General features: G+C 43.4%; 1 protein-coding gene across 2 annotated transcripts in view; it reads right to left on the bottom strand.

Annotated features, from left to right (window-relative positions):
- The window catches only part of ANO5 (anoctamin 5), a 63975-nt gene extending 48721 nt beyond the window's left edge, over positions 1 to 15254 (bottom strand). For both annotated transcript variants that reach the window (XM_066551556.1, XM_066551557.1), the window contains exons 1-3: positions 15148 to 15254; positions 3439 to 3483; positions 1107 to 1171 (exon numbers count right to left, since the gene is read on the bottom strand). In XM_066551556.1, the coding sequence (XP_066407653.1) occupies positions 1107 to 1171; positions 3439 to 3483; positions 15148 to 15208 (171 nt within the window). In that variant the 5' untranslated portion in view covers positions 15209 to 15254. The remainder of the gene's footprint in view (positions 1 to 1106; positions 1172 to 3438; positions 3484 to 15147) is intronic.
- Positions 15255 to 22402: the final 7148 nt, after the last annotated feature.

Raw genomic sequence — 22402 nt, 5'->3', positions numbered from 1 at the left:
CAGTGAAGCATTTGATATGGCCATTCACTGAAACTTTCCTGGGGAAAAAGATGATTACAACTCCTACAACAGATTCAGAAGGGAATAGGGTGAACATATGAACAGGTGTTAAAATGGAACTGGTAAATTTATTAAAACATTGGGATGATATGGCTGAATGTTCTAAGAAGACAAAGATCTGTGTAATCTAGGAAGCCCTTCTGAGTTCTGTTTTCATGTGATCCTTTCCAGATTTGGTCCTCAGAAGATCCTGAGGACATGTTTTACTTTTAAGAAGCTCAGCAGAACAGCTGCAGTTTCTCAACACTCAATTCAACAGACATAATTTTTGATCAGTGCTCATGGCCACTGTGAGATGACAGAACAGCTGTTTCTTTTCCTATTGAAAACTTCCTATCTTCCTCTAAGCATGTAACAACAATAAAGAAATCAGACAACAGGAAGGAATATAAAATACCAAGGTAAAGACGACATATTCAGTGACAGTTTCTCAACTGAATACTGGCCACACACTGCTACCTCTTCAAGACCATGTGTACTGTACATATTAAGCAATGAGGCACCTTTAATACATTTATAGCTGATGATGCTTTTCCTGTTGCACATATGAGGTACTCTAGTAATTAAAATCTTCATTTGCTTTCTCATCAATCTTGCTGAACTGTCACAAGGTTCCTAGAGCCATGGAACTCTAGTGTGCCTTGACTTCCCCAGCAAGCCAGCAACATGCAGCACAAAACAAAGTACCTGGTTTGTGCAGAAGCAGAATGTTTTTCCAACTGTCAAAACATTTAAAGATTGTGAGATCCTCATCTCAAGACTGATACAGGAAACACCATTGGGCTCATACTGTTTTCTACCACTACTGTGCTGTAGCACTAACACTGGTAAGTCTCTTCAGAGACTCAGTGAGTGTCATGTCATATTCATGGCTTTGCTCTTTCAAAACAATACAGGAAGAAAAATTTTACATGGATAAAAAGGAGGTATAGGACAATCTAAAAGAAATACTGGTTTTGAAAATGAATTATCTTTTTCACAACAACTGCTCTTCTTCCCCCCTACCAAGTAGTTCATTAATTGACACTGTTCATGCTGTACCTTACCTCAGAGCTGCTTGGGATTTCTGATCCTGCAGTTGAAATAGTTTCAGGTCCATTGCATTCTTCCCCTAAGGAACATTGAAAAAGAGATTCACATAAACACATCCCTTTTTTTAAAATATTGTTGTATGTGAAAATGATGTGGACCTTGAAGGCATGGAACTATGAACAAGTAAAGGATGGAAAATAATACTCATAATACATAAAATCTTCAAGAATGGTTCTTTGGAGGAGAAAAAATGCTGCAAGACACAATATACTCAGTCTGTGCTACCTTGGTTTAACCCTGCATACACAGAAATGTATTTTTAACTGACAGAAAAAAAATCTGTTGTCATCACTCAGCTTTCTTGTCTCAAATATCTGCTAGGTCTAAGAAGCTTTCAACTCAGAGCTTTGCTCCCTCCGTTATGGAAGCCCAATTACCTGTGGAAGTGTTTGCTAGAGATCAAATTAGGGTGTGGTTTTTTGCTAAGGAGTCAATGATGCATAACCTCAAGATTACAAATGCCCATGTAATGGAAGTATGACAACAGGATCAAAAATGATAATATGAATTTAATTACTTAGCTTCTTGTTCAAAAAACAAACCTCAAAAAAAAAACCCCAAAAAACCCAGCTCCAAAACAACCGATAAAATAAACCAAACAAAAAAACCTGCCCTCATTTTAATGACAGTAGTAAACTCCAACATGACTTTGCCACAAATACAGTAATTTCACCAATGACACTGTTACTAAAATGCTAATGCTAAAGGGAAAATCCTATTCAGTACCTTAATAATCTTAAATTGAATCAAGACTGGCTGTGTTTGTGCCTCTGAATTTACAATGTCACCAGTTTCCTACGCAGAACAACTCTGAGCCCATAAGGTAGGCTCCTGCTCCAAGAAGGTTTTTGTAAACAACCATCTCTGCTGATCAGGCACACCAATCTCTTCAATCAGGCATCTAAATCACTCCACTGGAAAAGGATAAGCAGTTTTGAAAACAGCAGGCCAAAATCTGGACTGTGCACTGAAAAATGGTGTCTCTTTCTTTCAGAAAAGAGGATTCATCCTACTTCTTTCTCCATTAAGGAAGCATTGCTGAGTACAGCTTAGACTGGACAGACTTACACGGGACCACTGTTAAGACAACTACCGTTACATTATTTCTGCCAATAAAACAAGCCTTCTTTTCTTTTTGTAATCTGCAAATATTTGATGTCAAAATTGCATCCAGGCAGGATATAAAGTGGTTTCTAAAAAATATATAGTAAGCTACTTAAGTACAGCTTGAGAGCATTTTGTTTCCTACAATTTTTTTCTCTTTCAAAGTTCACTTACAGAAAACAGTGTCTGTAATTTTAACTATACACATGCAATGCTGTATAAAATACAAATAAGTTTCTGAATGCCAAGACAGTTAACACTGTTGCATGCTATTCTGCTAAAGCAAATTACACCTGGGAAATCTGTATTAGTAGATACACTCTGAACACCAGGGTAAAGAATGGGAGCATCCCTACCACGCTCTGCTACCTGTGCTGCCTAAAGCCCTGGGAGGCAGGTGGCTGCTGCAGACTTGGCCAAAGGTACCAGCCCGGGGCCCAGGAGTAGAAACCCAAATATTTTGTCACACAACCCTCCTTTCCAGGCCAGAAACAGTCTGGCATCTTGTCCCTGCAGCAGGAACATTCTATTTTCTATACTGCTGAGGGAACTGGAACTGATTCAATGGCCTATAACAGCTTTTGGGGGGGGGGGGGGTGTTCTGGATTTTATCCTCTCTGTAATTGTGAAAGTCTAACCTCAGAACAACATAATTCAGAGTTCCACATTTTAAGTGCTTTCCCAATACCACAGCTGATTACTTATGCAACTTGTGGAAGGAAATCCTCTTGATATCTCTGTTCCACTGGAATAAACATGAATAACCCTAGAGCAGCACATGAGAAGGTAAAAAGAGAACACAAAACATGTATTAACTGAAAAGTACAACACAGTCAGTATGTCCACTCCTTGTAAAACTTGTCATCAGATTCCTGAACGTGAGCAGCACAAGCAATGCACACCCAAATCATGTAGGAAGGTGTAAAGAGGCCCCAGCCCAGAACTGCACCAAGCACCATGAATGTAAATGCACAATTAGACCTTAACCAGGAGAACTGCCAACAGATAGCCAACAACTGACTTGCAAATCACATTGCAAAAGGCCTGGCTCATATGTGATACCAATGACTCACATTAAGCGAAGACTGATTTGCAAGAGGCTCCCAGCAGACAAACAAAAAAAAGGACAGACAGAGGAAACAAACAAAAGTGAGGAGGGTAAAACACGGGTTAGTACAATACCTTCTGACTGTGATGGCTTGAACTTGGTGAGAACCGCAATGTCATCTTTGAAAGGAAAAAACACTTCAGTGAGAACCAGGAGGAAAATTCACTTTAACACGAACCCGTTTCACAATTCTGCTCTATCCTTTACAATAAAGCAAAAGAATAAGCCCTGGACACCAGACCTAGACAGAAAGCATGGCACAGGCTCCTCTTGGAACACCAACATTCACCTTTTTGTCCAGGCACCTTACTCAGCAACACAAACAAGGATGCCACTTTTCCTTAGCAGCAGCAGGGAGGACCGCAATAGCTTCTACTAGTCAAGAAAACACTTTAAAAATTCTTCATGAAATTACTGCTTCATATCTAAAGATGGGAGTAAAACAATAATATTCTGATAAAATTCTGTATTTAAGGGTATGTCCTTGTTCTTCAACACTACATGCTTTTATGTATATATATAGACCTAGAAATACCTGCACACCCAGAACAACAAACAAGGACACTTACTAAACTAAGTGGCTCTTTATTATAAAATTTGTATTAATAGCAGAAACTCTTTGAAATGTTTTTTCAAAACTTACTGCAGTACAACTCCATGACTATTAAAAAGCCCACGAAATGATTTCAGAAATGTATCATTTTGGTATTTGTTCAAATCACTGGCCTTCATGGGAGTGCACGTATCCTACCCAAAAGAAATGCCTCTTTCCCAATGTAACTGGTGTCTTCACCAGCCTTACAACTCTTCACACAGCCATTATGTGTAACCCCTTAAACACACATGCCTTGGCAGTGTGCACGTTGCTGTAAATAAGCAACCTTCATATGGCCTATAATTCTGCACTATAAGGTAACATATGCTGTCCCAAACTACACCCAACCACAGGCAACCTACTTAGGAACTTTTGGTAAAGAATTACAGACCATTTCTACTTCAATTACAGACCTGAATGATGAGAACAACAGTAGCCCACAACACAAATTAACATTCAGTACTGAAGAATATAATCAAGATGGATTTCATCTCTTAAAATATAAGTAGATTACTCACAAAACAGATACTTTCATTACTATAATCTTATGATTTCTGTAACAAGCATAAAACATGGCTTCTTGTGAAATTAAACAATCAGAAATTCTACAATACGTCAAATTTGTTCACAGTGCTGGAATCATCATTTTTCTCCATGGCAAAACTAATGAGTTAAGAAAAGGTAAAAGTGCAAGTGTTCAGTGCTATTGCAAAAAAAACAGACCTCCCACAAACCCTGGTTTCTGATAATAGCTGCAGCAAGGCAAGTGGTGCCAAAAAAGGAACTGCACGTTCTCTGGGAGAAATGCAACCTGTCACAGGCCATGTCCTGGTGACAGCAGTGCCCCAGCCTGTCACAGGCCATGTCCTGGTGACAGCAGTGCCCCAGCCTGTCACAGGCCATGTCCTGGCCACATCAGCAATGCCCCAGCCTGTCACAGGCCATGTCCTGGCCCCACAGCAATGCCCCAGCCTGTCACAGGCCATGTCCTGGTGACAGCAGTGCCCCAGCCTGTCACAGGCCATGTCCTGGCCCCACAGCAGTGCCCCAGCCTGTCACAGGCCATGTCCTGGCCCCACAGCAATGCCCCAGCCTGTCACAGGCCATGTCCTGGCCCCACAGCAATGCCCCAGCCTGTCACAGGCCATGTCCTGGCCCCACAGCAGTGCCCCAGCCTGTCACAGGCCATGTCCTGGTGACAGCAGTGCCCCAGCCTGTCACAGGCCATGTCCTGGCCCCACAGCAGTGCCCCAGCCTGTCACAGGCCATGTCCTGGCCCCACAGCAGTGCCCCAGCCTGTCACAGGCCATGTCCTGGCCCCACAGCAGTGCCCCAGCCTGTCACAGGCCATGTCCTGGCCCCACAGCAATGCCCCAGCCTGTCACAGGCCATGTCCTGGCCCCACAGCAGTGCCCCAGCCTGTCACAGGCCATGTCCTGGCCACATCAGCAGTGCCCCAGCCTGTCACAGGCCATGTCCTGGCCCCATAGCAATGCCCCAACCTGTCACAGGCCATGTCCTGGCCCCACAGCAATGCCCCAGCCTGTCACAGGCCATGTCCTGGCCCCACAGCAATGCCCCAGCCTGTCACAGGCCATGTCCTGGCCCCACAGCAGTGCCCCAGCCTGTCACAGGCCATGTCCTGGCCCCCACAACAGCAGTGCCCCAGCCTGTCACAGGCCATGTCCTGGTGACAGCAGTGCCCCAGCCTGTCACAGGCCATGTCCTGGCCCCACAGCAATGCCCCAGCCTGTCACAGGCCATGTCCTGGTGACAGCAGTGCCCCAGCCTGTCACAGGCCATGTCCTGGCCACATCAGCAGTGCCCCAGCCTGTCACAGGCCATGTCCTGGCCACATCAGCAGTGCCCCAGCCTGTCACAGGCCATGTCCTGGCCACATCAGCAGTGCCCCAGCCTGTCACAGGCCATGTCCTGGCCCCACAGCAGTGCCCCAGCCTGTCACAGGCCATGTCCTGGCCCCACAGCAATGCCCCAGCCTGTCACAGGCCATGTCCTGGCCCCACAGCAGTGCCCCAGCCTGTCACAGGCCATGTCCTGGCCACATCAGCAGTGCCCCAGCCTGTCACAGGCCATGTCCTGGCCCCATAGCAATGCCCCAACCTGTCACAGGCCATGTCCTGGCCCCACAGCAATGCCCCAGCCTGTCACAGGCCATGTCCTGGCCCCACAGCAATGCCCCAGCCTGTCACAGGCCATGTCCTGGCCCCACAGCAATGCCCCAGGCTGTCACAGGCCATGTCCTGGCCCCACAGCAATGCCCCAGCTAGGCAAGTAAAAGCTCATGACAGCCTTAAGCACAGGACTTCTCACTCAGCTACTGGTGCTCTTTGGAGAATGGTTTCAGCCTTGAATGTTTTCAGCTTCCAGCACTCTTCTAGATGGAGAAGAAGCACACTCTGGAGGACTCTGGAGTCTGGCAACCAAAACAGTATTGCAGAGAAATCTGCCTTGCTAGGGAGAGAAGGGATTTTAGCCATACAGGTGTGGCTGGACTGTGCTACTCATCTTCAAAAGCCAATGACAAAATCCTTGGCTTTTATAGTAACTAGCACAGTCACAGCCATGGATGCTCCAGCCCCTTTAACAGTAGCTACCCTGCAATTTCCCTGGAACATGACAATTCTTTTACTTCAGCACCCTCAGTAAGTCCAAGTCTGCTGGGAGGTGGCAAAGAAAAGAGCTTGGCTGATGATGCTGCACTTGAGGTACAGCTGGGCATGGTGCAGCTGGTGTGCAGATGCTGCAGTCTGGCACAGTTCAGAGCAACTCTGCACCAGAAAACTGAGCAAGAGAAGGCTTTTAAGCATTCCTTCCAACTTCTATAACCCTGATTCATCTGCACCAAGTACAGCTCTTGACAGATCATTTATACCACTAAAAACATTACATATTAGGTGCTTCCAAAATCAGGTGGCAGATGAAGAGACATTTTTAGGGATCAAAATTTGCTTTACTACTAAAACTAGAAAATCATCTGGATTTGCACACCTAAGATCTGTGATAGAGCTATTCCAAAGGAAAAGCCACAGACAGGATTCTCATGGGGGTATTGATAAACTGCATTGTTTAGCAGCAGTAAGACAGTATTACTATTGATTCTGCTATTTCAGTATTGTTTCCAAAATTCTGCTCTCAATTATTTCCACAATTTTCTTAGATACAATAACAGCATCCTTTTCAGCCAACAAAACCAAGCAAGGAGGTTTTAGACCACTGACACTGTTCTACATCTGTCTGACACATTGGCATATTAGTTTATACACATGCAAAGTTTTGATGGTCCAGGTAAAATGAAAACAAACAAATAAACCAATCTTAACAAATCCTGAAACTTACACTGCAGTTGTTATGAAGTAGCTACTACGTACTATGAAGAAAATTCCCAATATTCATCTTTAACATGCTATGAAAGAAAACATTATTCCTAGATGTCTTGAAGTTACCATCTTAATAAACCCCCTGACATCATTTGATGACTGGGCCTGGCCAACAGGAAAGAGAAATGAGTCACTGCCTCCAAGTAAGCACCATAAGACTATTGCAAGTGCTTCCAGATCTAAGGAAGGCAGCTTTACAATGACTTATCAACTAAACTGATGCACATACTGATCACATCCTCCAGAGCTGAATGGAGCTGCCACTGGGAACTGGAAACCCACCCAGCTGACTTGTAAGAAAGCAAGATAAGGTTATATATCCAGCTGCTATTGTCTGAAGAGTAGGAACTGTGCTGCTTAGCCAAAGGTTCAATCCTAAAATGATGTGGTGATTCATGCACACAGAGATGCTTCTAAAAATTTAAAACTATTTAACAATGAAAACATTCTCAGTGAATCCAAGAAAATCTATTGGGAATATTTTCCAAGAATCTTATTAGTCCCTTAAAAAGAAGAAGATTGCATTCAAGTATAGGCTGCTTCACTGACATATTACTTTTCTTCATGTATTTCATTATTAAACAAGTACTTCCAGAGAACAGGTATTTATCAACACATCAGAAATAAAAGAAAAATAACTATTTTACACAGGGATAAATATTTGGAAATCTGTTTCTAACAGTAAGAAAATCTCATTTAGCATTTGGAAAAGACACGTAGTCCTAGCCCTAATCTCCAGTACAGTAACTGGGTATTTTAAATCAAAATGGGACATCTACCTTCAGCTGCCTCCCTTTTACTGAACCACAAAACCACCTCCCCTTTCAATTACAAGCCACTGGGATAGCAAAAAAGGGAATACATTAAACAAAAAGAGAAGTTGTGCAAATCTGTTTTTAGCAAAAAACCCACAAACGTAGTGTTGTAACAGAGAACTTGAATTGCATTTTAATGCAATTCAGGTAACAACCACCACTGTATTTTATGTACTAGCACAGGCAAGACCCAAAGCATGCTGTGAGCATTCAGACCACCCAGGTATCAGTGTTCTGCAGCGTGACACACAGAAACTCATTATTAGGTGCAAATGCAGTTAAAAAAGAAAGCTCAGACTAGCAATAGTTGGATAAAATCAGGTATTTTAAACTGCATGGCATTTACATGCATGCAAGTTAGAGGGACTAGAATGACAAATCTCAGCAGAACAGGGTGGCAGAAACACCAGACTGCAGGAGTTCTGACAAATCATGAAGCCCTAGGGCTGTGCTTGTTTGCCCTGAGGAGTACTTATATATTCAGGGCCAGATTCCATCAGCACTATCTCAGTGCAGAGGCAAGCACACAGCTCCAGCAAGGGCCCTGCACATCCATGGAAGTGTCAGGTGCTCCTGCCTCTCCTTCAAGGAGCGATGAAGAAGGAGGAACTGCGGGAATGGTTTTCATCACAGCCCAATGGAGCCAAGTGTTGGGCACAGCCTTGCTGTCCTGGTGTGTACAGAGATACACTGAACACCTCACAGCATCATTCATTGATGCCTTTCTCCAGCTTCCACTGACATCAGTGCTGTAAACCCTCAGGCAGCAGAGCCTCCAATTCCTTTCCACATTTGCAATACACAAGTGTCCAAAAGTACTGGAGGGCCCACTGAACTATTCATTCTGTGCACACACATTGCATTCCTAGCCTTGTATGAGAGATCTTCTACAGATGTTGAAAATGAAAAGGGTAAGCTAGGAAACTAATGATGCAAATATAGCAACACATTTTTTAAAAAAAATCACCTCAAATTTACTGTCCTCTGGTGGTATTCCTCAATTTCATGTTATCCAGACATTTAATTTCAGATGGCCAATTTAAAAGGCAAATTTTTGTTCCTTCTGGTTCTTTATATTCTACCTCACTCAGTACTTTTCTGGTTATGCTTCCAATGAAATGCATCATTGTAAATTTTGCTACTGTATTCACTGAGTATTTCATTTTCTCACATTACACAACATAAAAATATACCAGTATAGGAAGATGTTTTATGAACAAATGCAAGATTTGCAAGACTAACAAGAATTGCAAGATTCGGCATTTTTGTCCAAATTACTTTAAAAATGATGGAACATCTTTGGAATTCCTATACTCATCCCAAAGAGAAACTGTTCCTATCAATCAAGAAAATGATCAGGGCAATGGGCTATGGCTTCCATTGCCTAAACTTTTTTTATGTAAGCACTAGTCAATTAACAGAACTGAGGTAGGCGAAGTGGTTTGAAGAACCAAGTGGCCTGAAATCCACATCTGCTAGCCATGACTTGCTGGCATAGTATATTTCTAGCACACTATAAATGGTGCTAACATAGACTTTGTGATTTCCTACCCAACAGTTAAGACAACTCCTTTGAATAACAAAACCACAGGGCCCTTTCTAATTTAGGGCCAGTACAGCAAATGAAAGGACAACCATCTGCATCATGAGTCCTACCCACATGGTTTGCTGGGTTTATGCTATCTTGCCAAAGGCCTCAAATTTCATATTTACCCTTTTGAGCCAAGTAAAGAAAACAAGAATCCCTTGGGATTTCCAGTTAGAAGACTATCCTTCATGCAAAGATATATTCACTTCCTAAAAAAATGTGTTCGGAACTTCACCACGTCTACTGGTCCCCACTGAGAGCCACTGGTGAACAAAGGCATGAACACCACAGCTTTAACAGCTTTAGGTTTCAATGAAAAACCTTTATCTACATTGTAATATATATATGTTTTTCCATATGAAAATCCATGTAAAAATCCATGTTTTTCTATATAAATCCAAGTAAACAAATCCTAATAGACTCAGCTCCTCTCCCACAGTGTTTAATCTAACACAAAATGTTGTAGCTGTTACAACAAAATAAAAAATGTTACACAGTGTGTAACTACACACAAACTTTAATCTATAAATAATTTCTGATGTTATTCAGCTTTAGCACACAGCAAATAACTGTAAATCCCTCCATAACTATGTTATAATTGCAAGAATTATCCCTAGCAATACAACACATTCCCTTTCTGCATTTATACACATATGCACGTGGAAAGCTATCACCAAATATAATAAAATTACTGCTAGATAAGAAAATGCAACTTGGTAATTACACTGCTCTTTGGTTCAATCCCCAGATCACAATAAAAAGTAGTGCAAAAGTTCACTGCATTATTACCTTGCCTCATAACATCTGATTCACTGCATTATTACCTTGCCTCATAACATCTGATTTTCACATTACCTATACCTTCCTGATAACATGCTTATGTTAGATGACTATTTGTCTCCTCCATGTGCACATGCAACTCGTTGGTTTAAAGATACAAAATATCAAGACATGGTATTTGGTTTCTTGGTGGTTTTGTTTGTTCTTCTGTTTGGGGTTTTTCTTACACATTATATGCCAACAGTTCTCAAGCACGATTTTTGAAGGACATTTTCATCAATGCCCTTTTATCTTATCCTGGTGTCCCCTTGTATCACAGTACTTATTAAGTCTTTGTACATAAAGGTTAAAGTGTACTTCCATTTTATAATACAGCTATCAGTTTATTTCTGTAGGGAACACCTCAGAACAGCACAGCACAGCAGGCAATGCCTTAGCAGCAAACTGATGGAGAGGAATCACTGAGAGAACATCACTCTGCCTTACACCAGAAGAGATGCTGGCGCCTTTCTTGCTGTTTATTTGGCATTCACAGTCCAAAATCTCTGCCCCACCACTGAGCCAAACCATTCCTCCAGGAGCTATTGTGAAGGAGAGACAGCTGCAGAGAATTTTCGTTCATATTCTGAGCGAGAAGGTGAAATTGTAGGCAGCTCGTTACAAACAGACTAAAATGCTTTCACCTGTGATGGCAAGGCCATCACTCAGCTCAGCACCTGAGGGATCTTAGAGGTCTTTTTCAACTTTAATGATCCTATGAATCCACCTTTATTTCCCAGCTTCCCAAAATGTGGCCTGAATATCCCACATAATTGCTACTGGATTCAAATGGCATGCAGGGTACTTAATCCTTCCTTTGCTACTCACTGAACTGCAGACAGTGAGTTTAATCTCATATGCAGGGTGCTCACCTAAAATAAAAATGCTGTCCAAGAGTAATTTTTTTTTTAATTGACATAATCTTTGGAGAAAACTCCATATTTAACAGCTGCCGTGGAATGGGCTTGACATTTTCATTTTTGCATTAAAAGCGCCACAGCTATACAGTGATATGACACAAGTTGTTGGGATGAGTTCCCAAAATCAGGTTTTCCTACCACAAACAGGTTTTCTGTTACAAAGGTGTTTAACTTCCAGTAACCAACCTGTATTTACACTGTGCCCCTGCAGCGACGCGTGGCAGCCAGTAAAGAAATTCCACTCAGAAACCAGACATTGCTTGGGCTGAGAGTGTATTTTCTTCCCTGCCTTTTATAATATGAACTATGTCTAAATTTCTTGGAGCTTTCATTTCATTACCTAGGAATAAGCTATGGAACAGTTTCCTCTTAACAAACCCTTTGGTTTAGGCCTATGGGAATATGATATCCCACTCAACGTTTCCACAAATAGATCAGAAATTACTACATTCACCCTGACAGTAATTAGAGACAGATGCGGTTTTGAACGGAGGCTGTATTTTATGTTATGGTATGAATTCTGATCAAGTAAGTTCAGTGTCATTTTATTAAATGACAGCAGGATTAGGCCCTGAATGCTGAGGTACTGCAAGGTGCCAACACACTGGCACAAGCGCTGTTGTGGCACAAGCACTGCTGGCTTTCACGGATGTTTCTCCACCTTTCTGGGAGGGAAACAAACAAGATGACAACCAAACTAAGCAAGCATTTGAATTCAGATCACTTAGTTCTGAGCACAAAGCAGGCTCCTGGAAGTTCTGGAAGAGAAGCCATGTGTATAAAGGCAGCATACTTCAAATCATGGCACGGAGCCAACAGCAAGCTTCCAGAAAACTGGCAGGCTTGGGATATATCCCACAACACAGCTACTGCAGCATTTACATGCTGGAGGATAAAAAAAGCTACTAAAAGTGAACGTAGACACAAATAATCCTAGCAACACATGGCAGTCTTCTTCCTCTGAAAGTGACATTCCAATTTTGCTAGTTCAGTTTTCTTAGACTTTCATATTTGGGGTAAATGACACACAGCTTCCAACAGAAAGCAAAATCCCACACACAAAAATGGAATTTTTTACCTCACACAGATGTAATTCAGCAGGAAGCTTCCTTCAAGGTAAAAGTTTTGGCACGTAGGCTCTAAACAGGCAAGTAAAACTTTCTCTTGCTGGTAGACAGTTTTGCACCCCATAAGCTGTTCCCCAGCATTCAAGTTTAATGAAAAGCAGTAGTAAACCAGAATTAAATACACACATACTATCCAAATACAAACACACCTTTAAAGAAAATAAGTAGCAGATGTTTTCTCTCCTGCCTTGTTCCTATTGACTTACACAGGCCCTGCCTGTACACATCAGACATCCAGAGCCTTAAGAGGCTTTTCCTAAAAGGCACAAAGCATATGTTTAGATCTATAAGAAGTCCTGCTGGCAGCATATGTACACCATTAACTTTTCTAAACAATAACTGAAGGAATTTTCTGGGTTTTTTTTTAACCTTGAGAGACTTTTGGGCAACAAGTTAACGTAACTTTTAAAAAGCCTACTCACTTCACTCCATATTCAATTTGTTTCTGCTTAAGAAAAGTGGTTGATTAACAAAATTGAACTGAATTAGAATATGATTTTGTACGGAGAGTTATGTACGACTATATGGCAAATCCTTCTTAACCATCCTTGAACACTGAAACCCCTCAAATCTCCTTATATTCACTATTTATGACTACAAAAACCCCACAAGGCTCATGGGAAAACTGAATAACGTGGAATGAAGTTTACAAATCTGACTTCATAGAATCATTCCCTAAATAGGAATATTTTGTGTGTTCTGTAAATATTTTTTAGTCTCAAAGTACTTCAGGAGAATAACCCATGGAGAGAGAAGCTCAGTCCCAGCACTTCTCATGGCTCCCAGGCAGTGGGATGGGCGATGACTCAGGTCTCTCACATCCCCTCTGGAACAGGCTTGCTGGCCAGGAGGCTGTAATATCCATCTGCTCGGGTTCCTGAGGAGCTGCCAGCTCCCTCAGACCTTCCAGAGAGGGCAAACCTTCGTCTGACACTTGCTGCAGACGCGTGCCTCCCTGCAGTGGACACCCCTCCTCGCTGTCACTACAAAGAGCTTCTTTTGAATAACTTCACAGTCAGTATTGCCATCATACCTCTCTGGAAAAAGACTGCCAAATCTTTTGAAAATCATGATTTGCTGCTAGTGCTTGAGGCGTTTAAAATGGCACTATATATGTTTTTCTAAAAGAGACAGTGCAGTCAAGCTGTGAAGGAGAACAGATAACCCGAGAAGCCAACACAGGGACTTAGTGGTTCTTTCCTGGTTTAAGACTTTCATTTCTAGGACTGATGGCAAAGCATTATTCCCAAAAAAAGTAATTTTTCTAGGTCAGCATTTTCCTTTTTTTAAAAAAAAACCCTAAAAAACAGTCTCATTCTGAAAATACTAACATGCTCTCTTACTTCTGACTGTTGATTCACGTTGCCAGGTGAGGTGCTGATAAACACACACTTGCATCATGTTATTTCACAAAATATTAACGTGACCACATTTATTATAAGTAATGACATAGAGTGGAAACTGTAACATGGCTACAGCAAAAAAGCAAGGCCCCGACACAAATCCACTGGCTGCAAATGCCCTGCCCCAGGGTCTGTCCGAAGCTGAGGGGTGCCAGCACATCTGGGATGGGGCAAGGGGAAGAGGGGAAGAGGGCTGCTCACCCCTCCCAGGTGAGGTGGGGTCTGGTCACCCCTCCCAGGTGAGGTGGGGTCTGCTCACCCCTCCCAGGTGAGGTGGGGTCTGCTCTGCTCAGCCTTCCCAGGTGAGGTGACCCGCTCTGCTCAGCCTTCCCAGGTGAGGTGACCCGCTCTGCTCAGCCTTCCCAGGTGAGGTGGGGTCTGCTCACCCCTCCCAGGTGAGGTGACCCGCTCTGCTCAGCCCTTCCCAGGTGAGGTGACCCGCTCTGCTCAGCCTTCCCAGGTGAGGTGGGGTCTGCTCTGCTCAGCCCTCCCAGGTGAGGTGACCCGCTCTGCTCAGCCTTCCCAGGTGAGGTGGGGTCTGCTCTGCTCAGCCTTCCCAGGTGAGGTGGGGTCTGCTCTGCTCAGCCCTCCCAGGTGAGGTGACCCGCTCTGCTCACCCCTCCCAGGTGAGGTGGGGTCCGCTCGGAGCCCCCTCGCAAGGGGCAGCCTCAGCTCCCCGGAGCCAGCGCCCATCCCAGCCGGTGCTCCGGGGGAAGCCCAAAGTTTGCCGTCCGGCAGAGGGACCTTTCTATCTGCTGTGTCTTTTAAGATAAAAACCAAGCGGATTCTCTAGTTTTTTTTTGTTCTTGGCAGAGTGCTGATACGAGAACCTCCATTTTCAAGACTGATTTGAGAATTATAAAGATCGAATCACAGCTGGATCGTGCTCATGGAGAAGCGGTTTTGTTCTTCTCAAGTGGAAGCCGAAGGATTAAAAGCTCGATGCGGGAGAGGTGAGGATTCACCCGGGACCAGCCCCTCTCACAGACGCCGGCCTGCAGACCCCGGGCAGGAACCAGAGCCCCCCAGACCCCCCCACCACGCTCGCCTCCGCTCCGCGTCCCCCGGGGAACAAGGGCGGAACAGAACCACGATTCCCCCTCCCCGCCCTCTCCTACCGTCCGCCGACAGAGCCATCTCGATGAGGGTCTCGTTGGCTTTCTTCCCCAAGCGGTTCATGGTGGCCGCCTTCCCGCTGCTGCTGCCGGGGAGCGGCCGCTGAGCCGAGCGGTGACTCAGGGCGGCGGGGCCGCCTCATGCATGCGCACTGCCCGCGGGGCGGAGCGGGGCCGCACCGGGCCGGGCCGGGCCGGGGGAGCCGCCACCGAGAGGGGCCGCACCGGGCCGGGCCGGGGGAGCCGCCACCGAGAGGGGCTGGGCCGGGGCTGGGCGGGCCGGAAGAGCCGCCGCAGCCACCACCCAGCGGGACCGTGCCGGGGCCGGGCCGGGGGAGCCACCGCAGCCGCCACCCAGCGGGGCTGTGCCCCACGGAATTGCGGTGCGAGGGCTCTCCTGGCCTGTAGAGGACAACCCTAACAATTGGGCAGCATGCCTGAGAGCAGGGTCCATGGTATGTGTGATCTGGGTTCGGCTGTGTCCCCTCTCACGCTGCTTGTGCATCCACAGGAGCGGGACGCACCTGGTGGCAGCGCAAGAGTTCCTTGCTCAGCGGTATCTAAACCAGCCCTCTGTTAGCAACGCTGTTCTTGTCACAAAGCCAAAACTTAGACTCATGTAAAAATGCGAATTTAATGATCGGCTTTTCGCAAATATTGAAATGAATATTATAAGTGTTGTGTTAGAAAGTTATGTTGTATTAATTTTCTTAGGTAGTATGTTAAATATAGTTTTAGGTTTAACATAATGTTAAAATAGAAACTGTGCTATGTAAGATACTTTTTTTAAACAGAGGACTTGCAGTGAGATAGCAGCCACAGGACACCTGAATCTTTCAGAGAAAGAGAATTTATTGCTCCATTATCAGGACAAACGAAATTCTTCCTGCCTCGCTCAGACCTGAAGACGATGTCAGGATTGAGAGGAAGAACCTGACACTGCCCAGACAGAATCCTGTGTTTGAATGGAATTTATGCATCATGTATGAGGTGTATGAGTATGTTGCTTTTAAGGGTTAATCCTCTGTTGACGTGGGTCCTTTTTCAGGTTTGTGCTGCCCAGAAAGAGGCATCCAGACTGTCCATAACTGTTTGCTCTTATTGTCTCGTATTGCCCTAATCCCAATTGTTCAAATTTTATTACTGTAATTATATTGCTATTTGTATAACCATTTTATTACTATTAAACTTTTAAAATTTGAAAAACAAGTGATTGGTGTTTTTCACGCCCATAAAAGCTGCTATGAAGAAATTTAACTCTTATCTCGTGAGTCTCCATTCACAGCTGCTGTCCCTGCTCCTGGAGCTGTTACCATTGCCATGTCTAACAGCCCCAGCTTCTTATTCCTTCCTTCAATCATCTGAAACAGTTTCCAACAGTCTTGGTTCAGTACATGTATTTAATACATTTTTTTGTTCATTAATATAAGCTCAGGCCTTCTTTCAAATGAACTTTTTGTTTATTCATCTTCTACTACCTGAGTAACCATTTTGCACACCAAACTGATGGAGTTTTATTACTTAGGCAACTGTAACACAACAGCACTTTCATGACCAATAAGAATTAATGGAATTCTTAATGGAAAGTTATTTAAGTCAGTTGAGTTGCTGGGCTTGTTTTCAGATCTATATACAGTACTAAGCCTTTATTTGTGCAACATAACTGCTTCAAGGATTATATTTTTAGTCAGGAGCAAGACCTAAAAATGTGTCTGGTTGCTCTCCAAAGCCTAAGATGTTTAGTCGGGATTTTAATGTCCCAGTGCAGGATGGGGGGAACAAAGAGGATGGGCTTGGTGCACCAAAGAGTGCCCTGAAACAGCCTGTGACTGCATACAGTGCACCAGACCACAAGGCTCTGTTTCAGAGCTGCACTTGTAGGCCTTTAATTTCCTCCTAGCACTACATATCTTGGATACATGTGCTTATGCCCACAGAAGATGCAATTAGAGTTGCTATTCAACAAGAGCCAGAAACAGCAAGAAGTGCCATGGTCATTGCTCAGTTTTTCTCCTAATTGCACGCTGGCTGTTTCCAGCTCCACCCAACAGCCAACCCAACCATATCTAAAGCTGTATGAGTGCCTCAGCCAGAATGCCAAAGAAGATTTCAACGGCCCTTGTAATTGCACAGGCTGATAGTGTGTTGAGCACTGACTTTGTGCAAATTACACAGGGATTTGTGTAGGGATGGGACAGAAGGGATGCTCCTCCAGAGTGAGGAATCTGTGGAGGCACACAGGAGGTCTGTGCAATACCCGGCGTGGAATTTCCTTGCATATTCAGAGTTGAACCAGCCACTGTCTGACTCGGTGTGTTCACAGTTTGCCCAAGTGATCTAGGACCACCCTTCCTTCCAAAGGCACACACCTTTTCTCCCTCCAACCTTCCTGGTTCAATCTGAATAAGGAATGCTGATAAGGTGATGCATGACTTATGTCAGCCTATTAAACCAAATAATCATGTTATTGGTTTGGGGTTTTTGGGGGGCTTTCAGTTGCACAAATCACTGCAAGCAACAGGTAAGGCCAAAATAAAGGAAGAGGTGGCAAATCACACAATTTTATTCCTAAAATATTAATACAGTAGCTAAGTACACCATAATATTTCTGCTTTGGGAGTTCAAACACTATTTCTGATACAGTGCATACATAAACCAAAAAATAATAAAATACCTAGAAAGCTGTGGGTAAAGGTAGCAAGCCTCACCAAAATTGCTGACAGTGAATATACTTAGTATATTCAGTGGCAAAGGGTAATCCTTTGTGCTAAAGGAGAACAGGTAGTTTGTATCTCTTATAAGTCTTCCATTCCATTGATTTGCCTTTTCCAAACCATGCGACTGACTTTAGGGCCTTCACATTAAAAAAAAAAAAAAAAGAAAATTAAACACAAAATTGGTGGGATTGGAGGGCAAGATTTCAAAGATTACAAGATATCTCAGTGTCTATTGTTGTCTCAGGTAGATAGCCCAAGGCCGTTCAAAAGAAATCTTAACATACAACCTGAGATGCCAACTTTAAAAATTCTACTTAGAGGATTATCTGAAACTTTTGGCACTGAAGCATCTGTGAAAATATAACCTGAGTTTTTTTGTGAGAGGTAGCAGAATCAATGCCCGCATTCTCCACCAAGAAACTCATGGTTTGATGCTGGCCAAATGCCAGGCACCCACAAAGGTGGCTCACTTGCCCTCCGCTGCCATAGCTAGGCAGAGGAGAGAAAAAAATTTAATGAAGGGTTCATGAGTTGAGGTAAGGACCAGGAGAAAATACTCCAAGGGCAAAACAGCCTCAGCCTAGAGGGACAAAGTCCATTTATTATTAACAAAACAGAGAAGGATAATGAGAAGCAAAATAAGCCCTTCAAACACCTTTTCTTCCCTCCCAGCCCCTCCCTCCTTCCCACCGACAGCACAGGGCATGGGGGTTTGGTTGGTTCATCACCAAGATTTTCTTCCAGTTCTCAGGGAGAGGAGTCCTTTCCCTGTGAGGCATCTGAATTAGTGTATGGGGAAGTACAGCAAGGCTTGCTGATGGGCATGTGAATTCGTGTATCGAGAGACACAGCGAGGCTTGCTGATGGGCATGTGAATTTGTGTATGGAGAGACACAGCGAGGCTTGCTGATGGGCATGTGAATTCGTGGATGGAGAATGTTAAAAACACTAATAACTTGTTTCCAAAATTTTAAAAGTTTAATAGTAATAAAATGGTTATAAAAATAGTAATACAATTAGAGTAATAATAATTTGGACAAACTGAATTAGGACAATATGAGACAATAGAGACAAAGAGTTACGGACGTCCGGGTACCTTTTCTGGGCAGCACGAGCCTGAAAAAGGCCCCACGTTAACAGAGGATTTACCCTTAAAAGCAACAGCCTGTTGCATATTCATACACTTCATACATGATGCATAAATTCCATTCAAACACAGGATTCTGTCTGGTCATCGTCAACTTCTTCCTCCAAATCCTAATAGCGCCTTCGAGGGGGGAAGAAGTTCGTTTCTTCTGATAAGAGGGCCATAAATTCTCTTTCTCTGAAAGATTTAGGTGCCCTGTGGCTGCTATCTCGCTGCGAGTCCTTTCTTTTTTAAAAAAAAGTATCCTACATAGCATCGTTTCTATTTTAACAATTTTTTTATAACTTAAAACTATATTTAATACAGTACTTAAGAAAACTAATACAGCATTACTTTCTAACACAACACATATAATATTCATTTCAATATTTGCGGAAAGCCAATCATAAAATACATGCGTTTTTCACAGAGAAGCACAGCGAGGCTTGCTGATGGGCATGTGAATTTGTGTATCGAGAGACAGCTGATTTTTTGCTCCGGCTACCGCACCGCCCTAAATCCCTCAGGAAACGGAAAGGGAGTGTACCAAAGAACTGTGGTGGGACGCGGCAGAGTGCTAACGCTTCTCAAGGGAAGTAAAAACTTTACTAAGTATGCAAAAAGTTCATCATTAGTCACCGCATTTTTTTTCTACGTCATCGCTTTCCAGTCAGCTGAAATCGCAGAACGCAGCGCAGACAGCCATAAGCACTTAGAGTGTCTAAACAAACAGATGCCTTTACAGAAACTGTTTTTCTTGGCCAGAGTTGTGCGCCCGGGCAATAGCAGAAGTGACGCCGAGGGCTCGGTTTGCGGTGTCCCCGGGGAAGGAAAGCGCCTGGGCGTGGCACCGGGGCAGCCCGGCCCTGCTGGCCGAGGGCAGCGCTGCCTCGGGGGCTGCCGGGGATCGGCAGAGCTGAACGCAGCCGGGACCCCCTTTGGGAACAGGCAGATGTTTTGGCGCTGGAATCTGGACTGCCCGGTTTACAGCTGCCACCGGAGCCTTCTTAAAGCGGTGCTTCAAAGAAACCATCACACCCTCCATGCCCCAAAACCCCCATCAGCCCGAACCCCCCCCCCCCCACCGCTCAAAAAAAAAACCCCAACAACAAAAACCGCCAAAACCAAACAACCCTCCGAAAAAAACCCCACAACTCTCCCAAAAAACCAAACCCCAAAAATCAACAACAAGCCAACTCCCCAAAAAACCCCCAAAACATAACAAAACAAACAAAAACCACCCCAAACCCCCAAACAAACAAACCCCAAACTCCCAAATAAACCCCAAACTCCCAAACAAGTGTGTGTTCACAGGGATCCGAGGATTAGGGAAGAGACGAGGATCTGACTCCATGTTTCAGAAGGCTGATTTATTTTTTTATGATATATATTATATTAAAATTATACTAAAAGAATAGAAGAAAGGATTTCATAAGAAGGCTGGCTAAGAATAGAAAAAGAAGGAATGATAACAAAAGCTCGTGGCTCAGACAGAAAGTCCGAGCCAGCTGGGCTGTGATTGGCCATTAATTAGAAACAACCACATGAGCCAATCCCAGATGCACCTGTTGCATTCCACAGCAGCAGATAACCATTGGTTACATTTTGTTCCTGAGGCCTCTCAGCTTCTCAGGAGCAAAATCCTAAGGAAAGGATTTTTCATAAAATATGTCTGTGACAAACAAGCAACAAAACAAACCAAAAAACCAAAAAATACCCCAACCCTACAAGAAAAAAAATGCTTTGATGTGTTTTGGGGAGTCGAGAGAATGAATCTCTTTGTTGCTGGTAGAGAGATTCTTAAGGATGGTTGAATATGTACAAAATCAGCCCAGTAAAAAGTATCAAGTGTGAGGCTTGATAGTTCGCTCTCGGCATGTCGCCATGGACGTAGTTCCATTGGTTTGGCTAAACTGCTCCTCAACAACATAAGTGGAGCTTGGTGTTTAACTGTGATGAGCTGCGCACGGATGTAGGTACACTCACAGAACAGATTACCGAACAGGGCGGGGCTGGGAGAAGGCCACTCTGGCTCTTAAATTGCAGTGTTGAGATAAGAAATTGCATCATCTTACTAAATTCCCGTGTCGTTCTGGTGAAATCGCGATTTTCGCTTGTCCTTTTATAGTCGGTTTGGTTTTGGTTTCTCGGGGTTCAGTTGCCCTCTGGTGGTGATGGCTTTTTCTCCTGTGACAATAGGGATGCTGGCACCTAATGCTTCATTTTGGTTTTTTATCTGTTGTCTGTTGATTATCCCAACCTGATAGCTAGTTTGAATAAAGTCAAATACAGTATTTTTTAACACAGAGGATTATAGAGTGAGTCACTGACATGTAAAATTTAGAGCATTGAAAGGATGCAGGGAGCTCAGTAGCTCTAGCAAAAATATTAACAAAATCAGTTTAGTTCAGTGTGCATTAATACCTTAGACAGTAAAGCAGAACTGAATGATAAAGATTCCATAAAAGTAAAAGAGAATGAAAAACTTATAGTTACATAAGAGATACACACAAAATTCTGTCGTCACAAGTAAATTTTTTAACCACAATTTCTTGTATGCAGCTTTTAATGACTTATACATCTCTCATAAATGCCCATTTTAAACTGTCCTTGATTACATATTTTATTACAAAGTGTATTAAATTATATAAAGAGATAGCTTTTTGGTAAAAAATTCTTGAAAAACGTAAACCCCTCAGTATGCATTTTAGTAAGTTACTTTTTGCAATATTCAAGCACAACTTATGTAGCTGGCAGGCTGGTGATAATAATAGAAATAATTGTACAAGTGATTGTCTATTCATAAGGACAGTACTGAGTGATCCTGTTCTTCTCTGCTGTTTTTAACATTCTCCAGGAGGAGATGATAGCTCTAGCAATAGTTAAAATATGAGCTCTAGGAACATATTTCACATTGCTGTTATAAATGACTGTCAAATTCTGTATGTTTGATACAGACTATGTTTGGTCTTCAAAACTTCCATTTATTGCAGTGCACATATATAGCACTCCTATAAACAACATAAAAGAGGAAGCATCCTTTCCATGTTGGCTCCTTGGATATCAAATTATCGAGCTACATATCTCTTTTCAGCTCACTTTCTTGAGTAGACTGCAGTTTAGCTCCAATGCCTTGGCTGAAGGTTTTCATCCTCTAAAACCTCATTCAGCTTCCAAATTTGACCTTTTTTGCCATCAGTCCCATTCTCCTTGTCCCATGAAAGAGCAGAGACATGAAGCTGCAAAGGTCTCTATCTTACAGAGTGGTTAGTCATAGGTTTACAGGTAGCACTTCTAACCAGGAATTAGTGAAGATAGATGGGCCAGGAAAAACAAATTGCCATTTTCTATGGAGATTAGAGACAAGGAGAAAAAACAGCATTTCTAAGAGCAAGCAAGATGAAGGTGTGTAGGG

The sequence above is a fragment of the Molothrus aeneus genome, chromosome 6, assembly GCF_037042795.1.
Source record: "Molothrus aeneus isolate 106 chromosome 6, BPBGC_Maene_1.0, whole genome shotgun sequence".
Taxonomy (NCBI): Eukaryota; Metazoa; Chordata; class Aves; order Passeriformes; family Icteridae; genus Molothrus; species Molothrus aeneus.
This window is presented reverse-complemented; position numbering and strand designations above follow the sequence as displayed.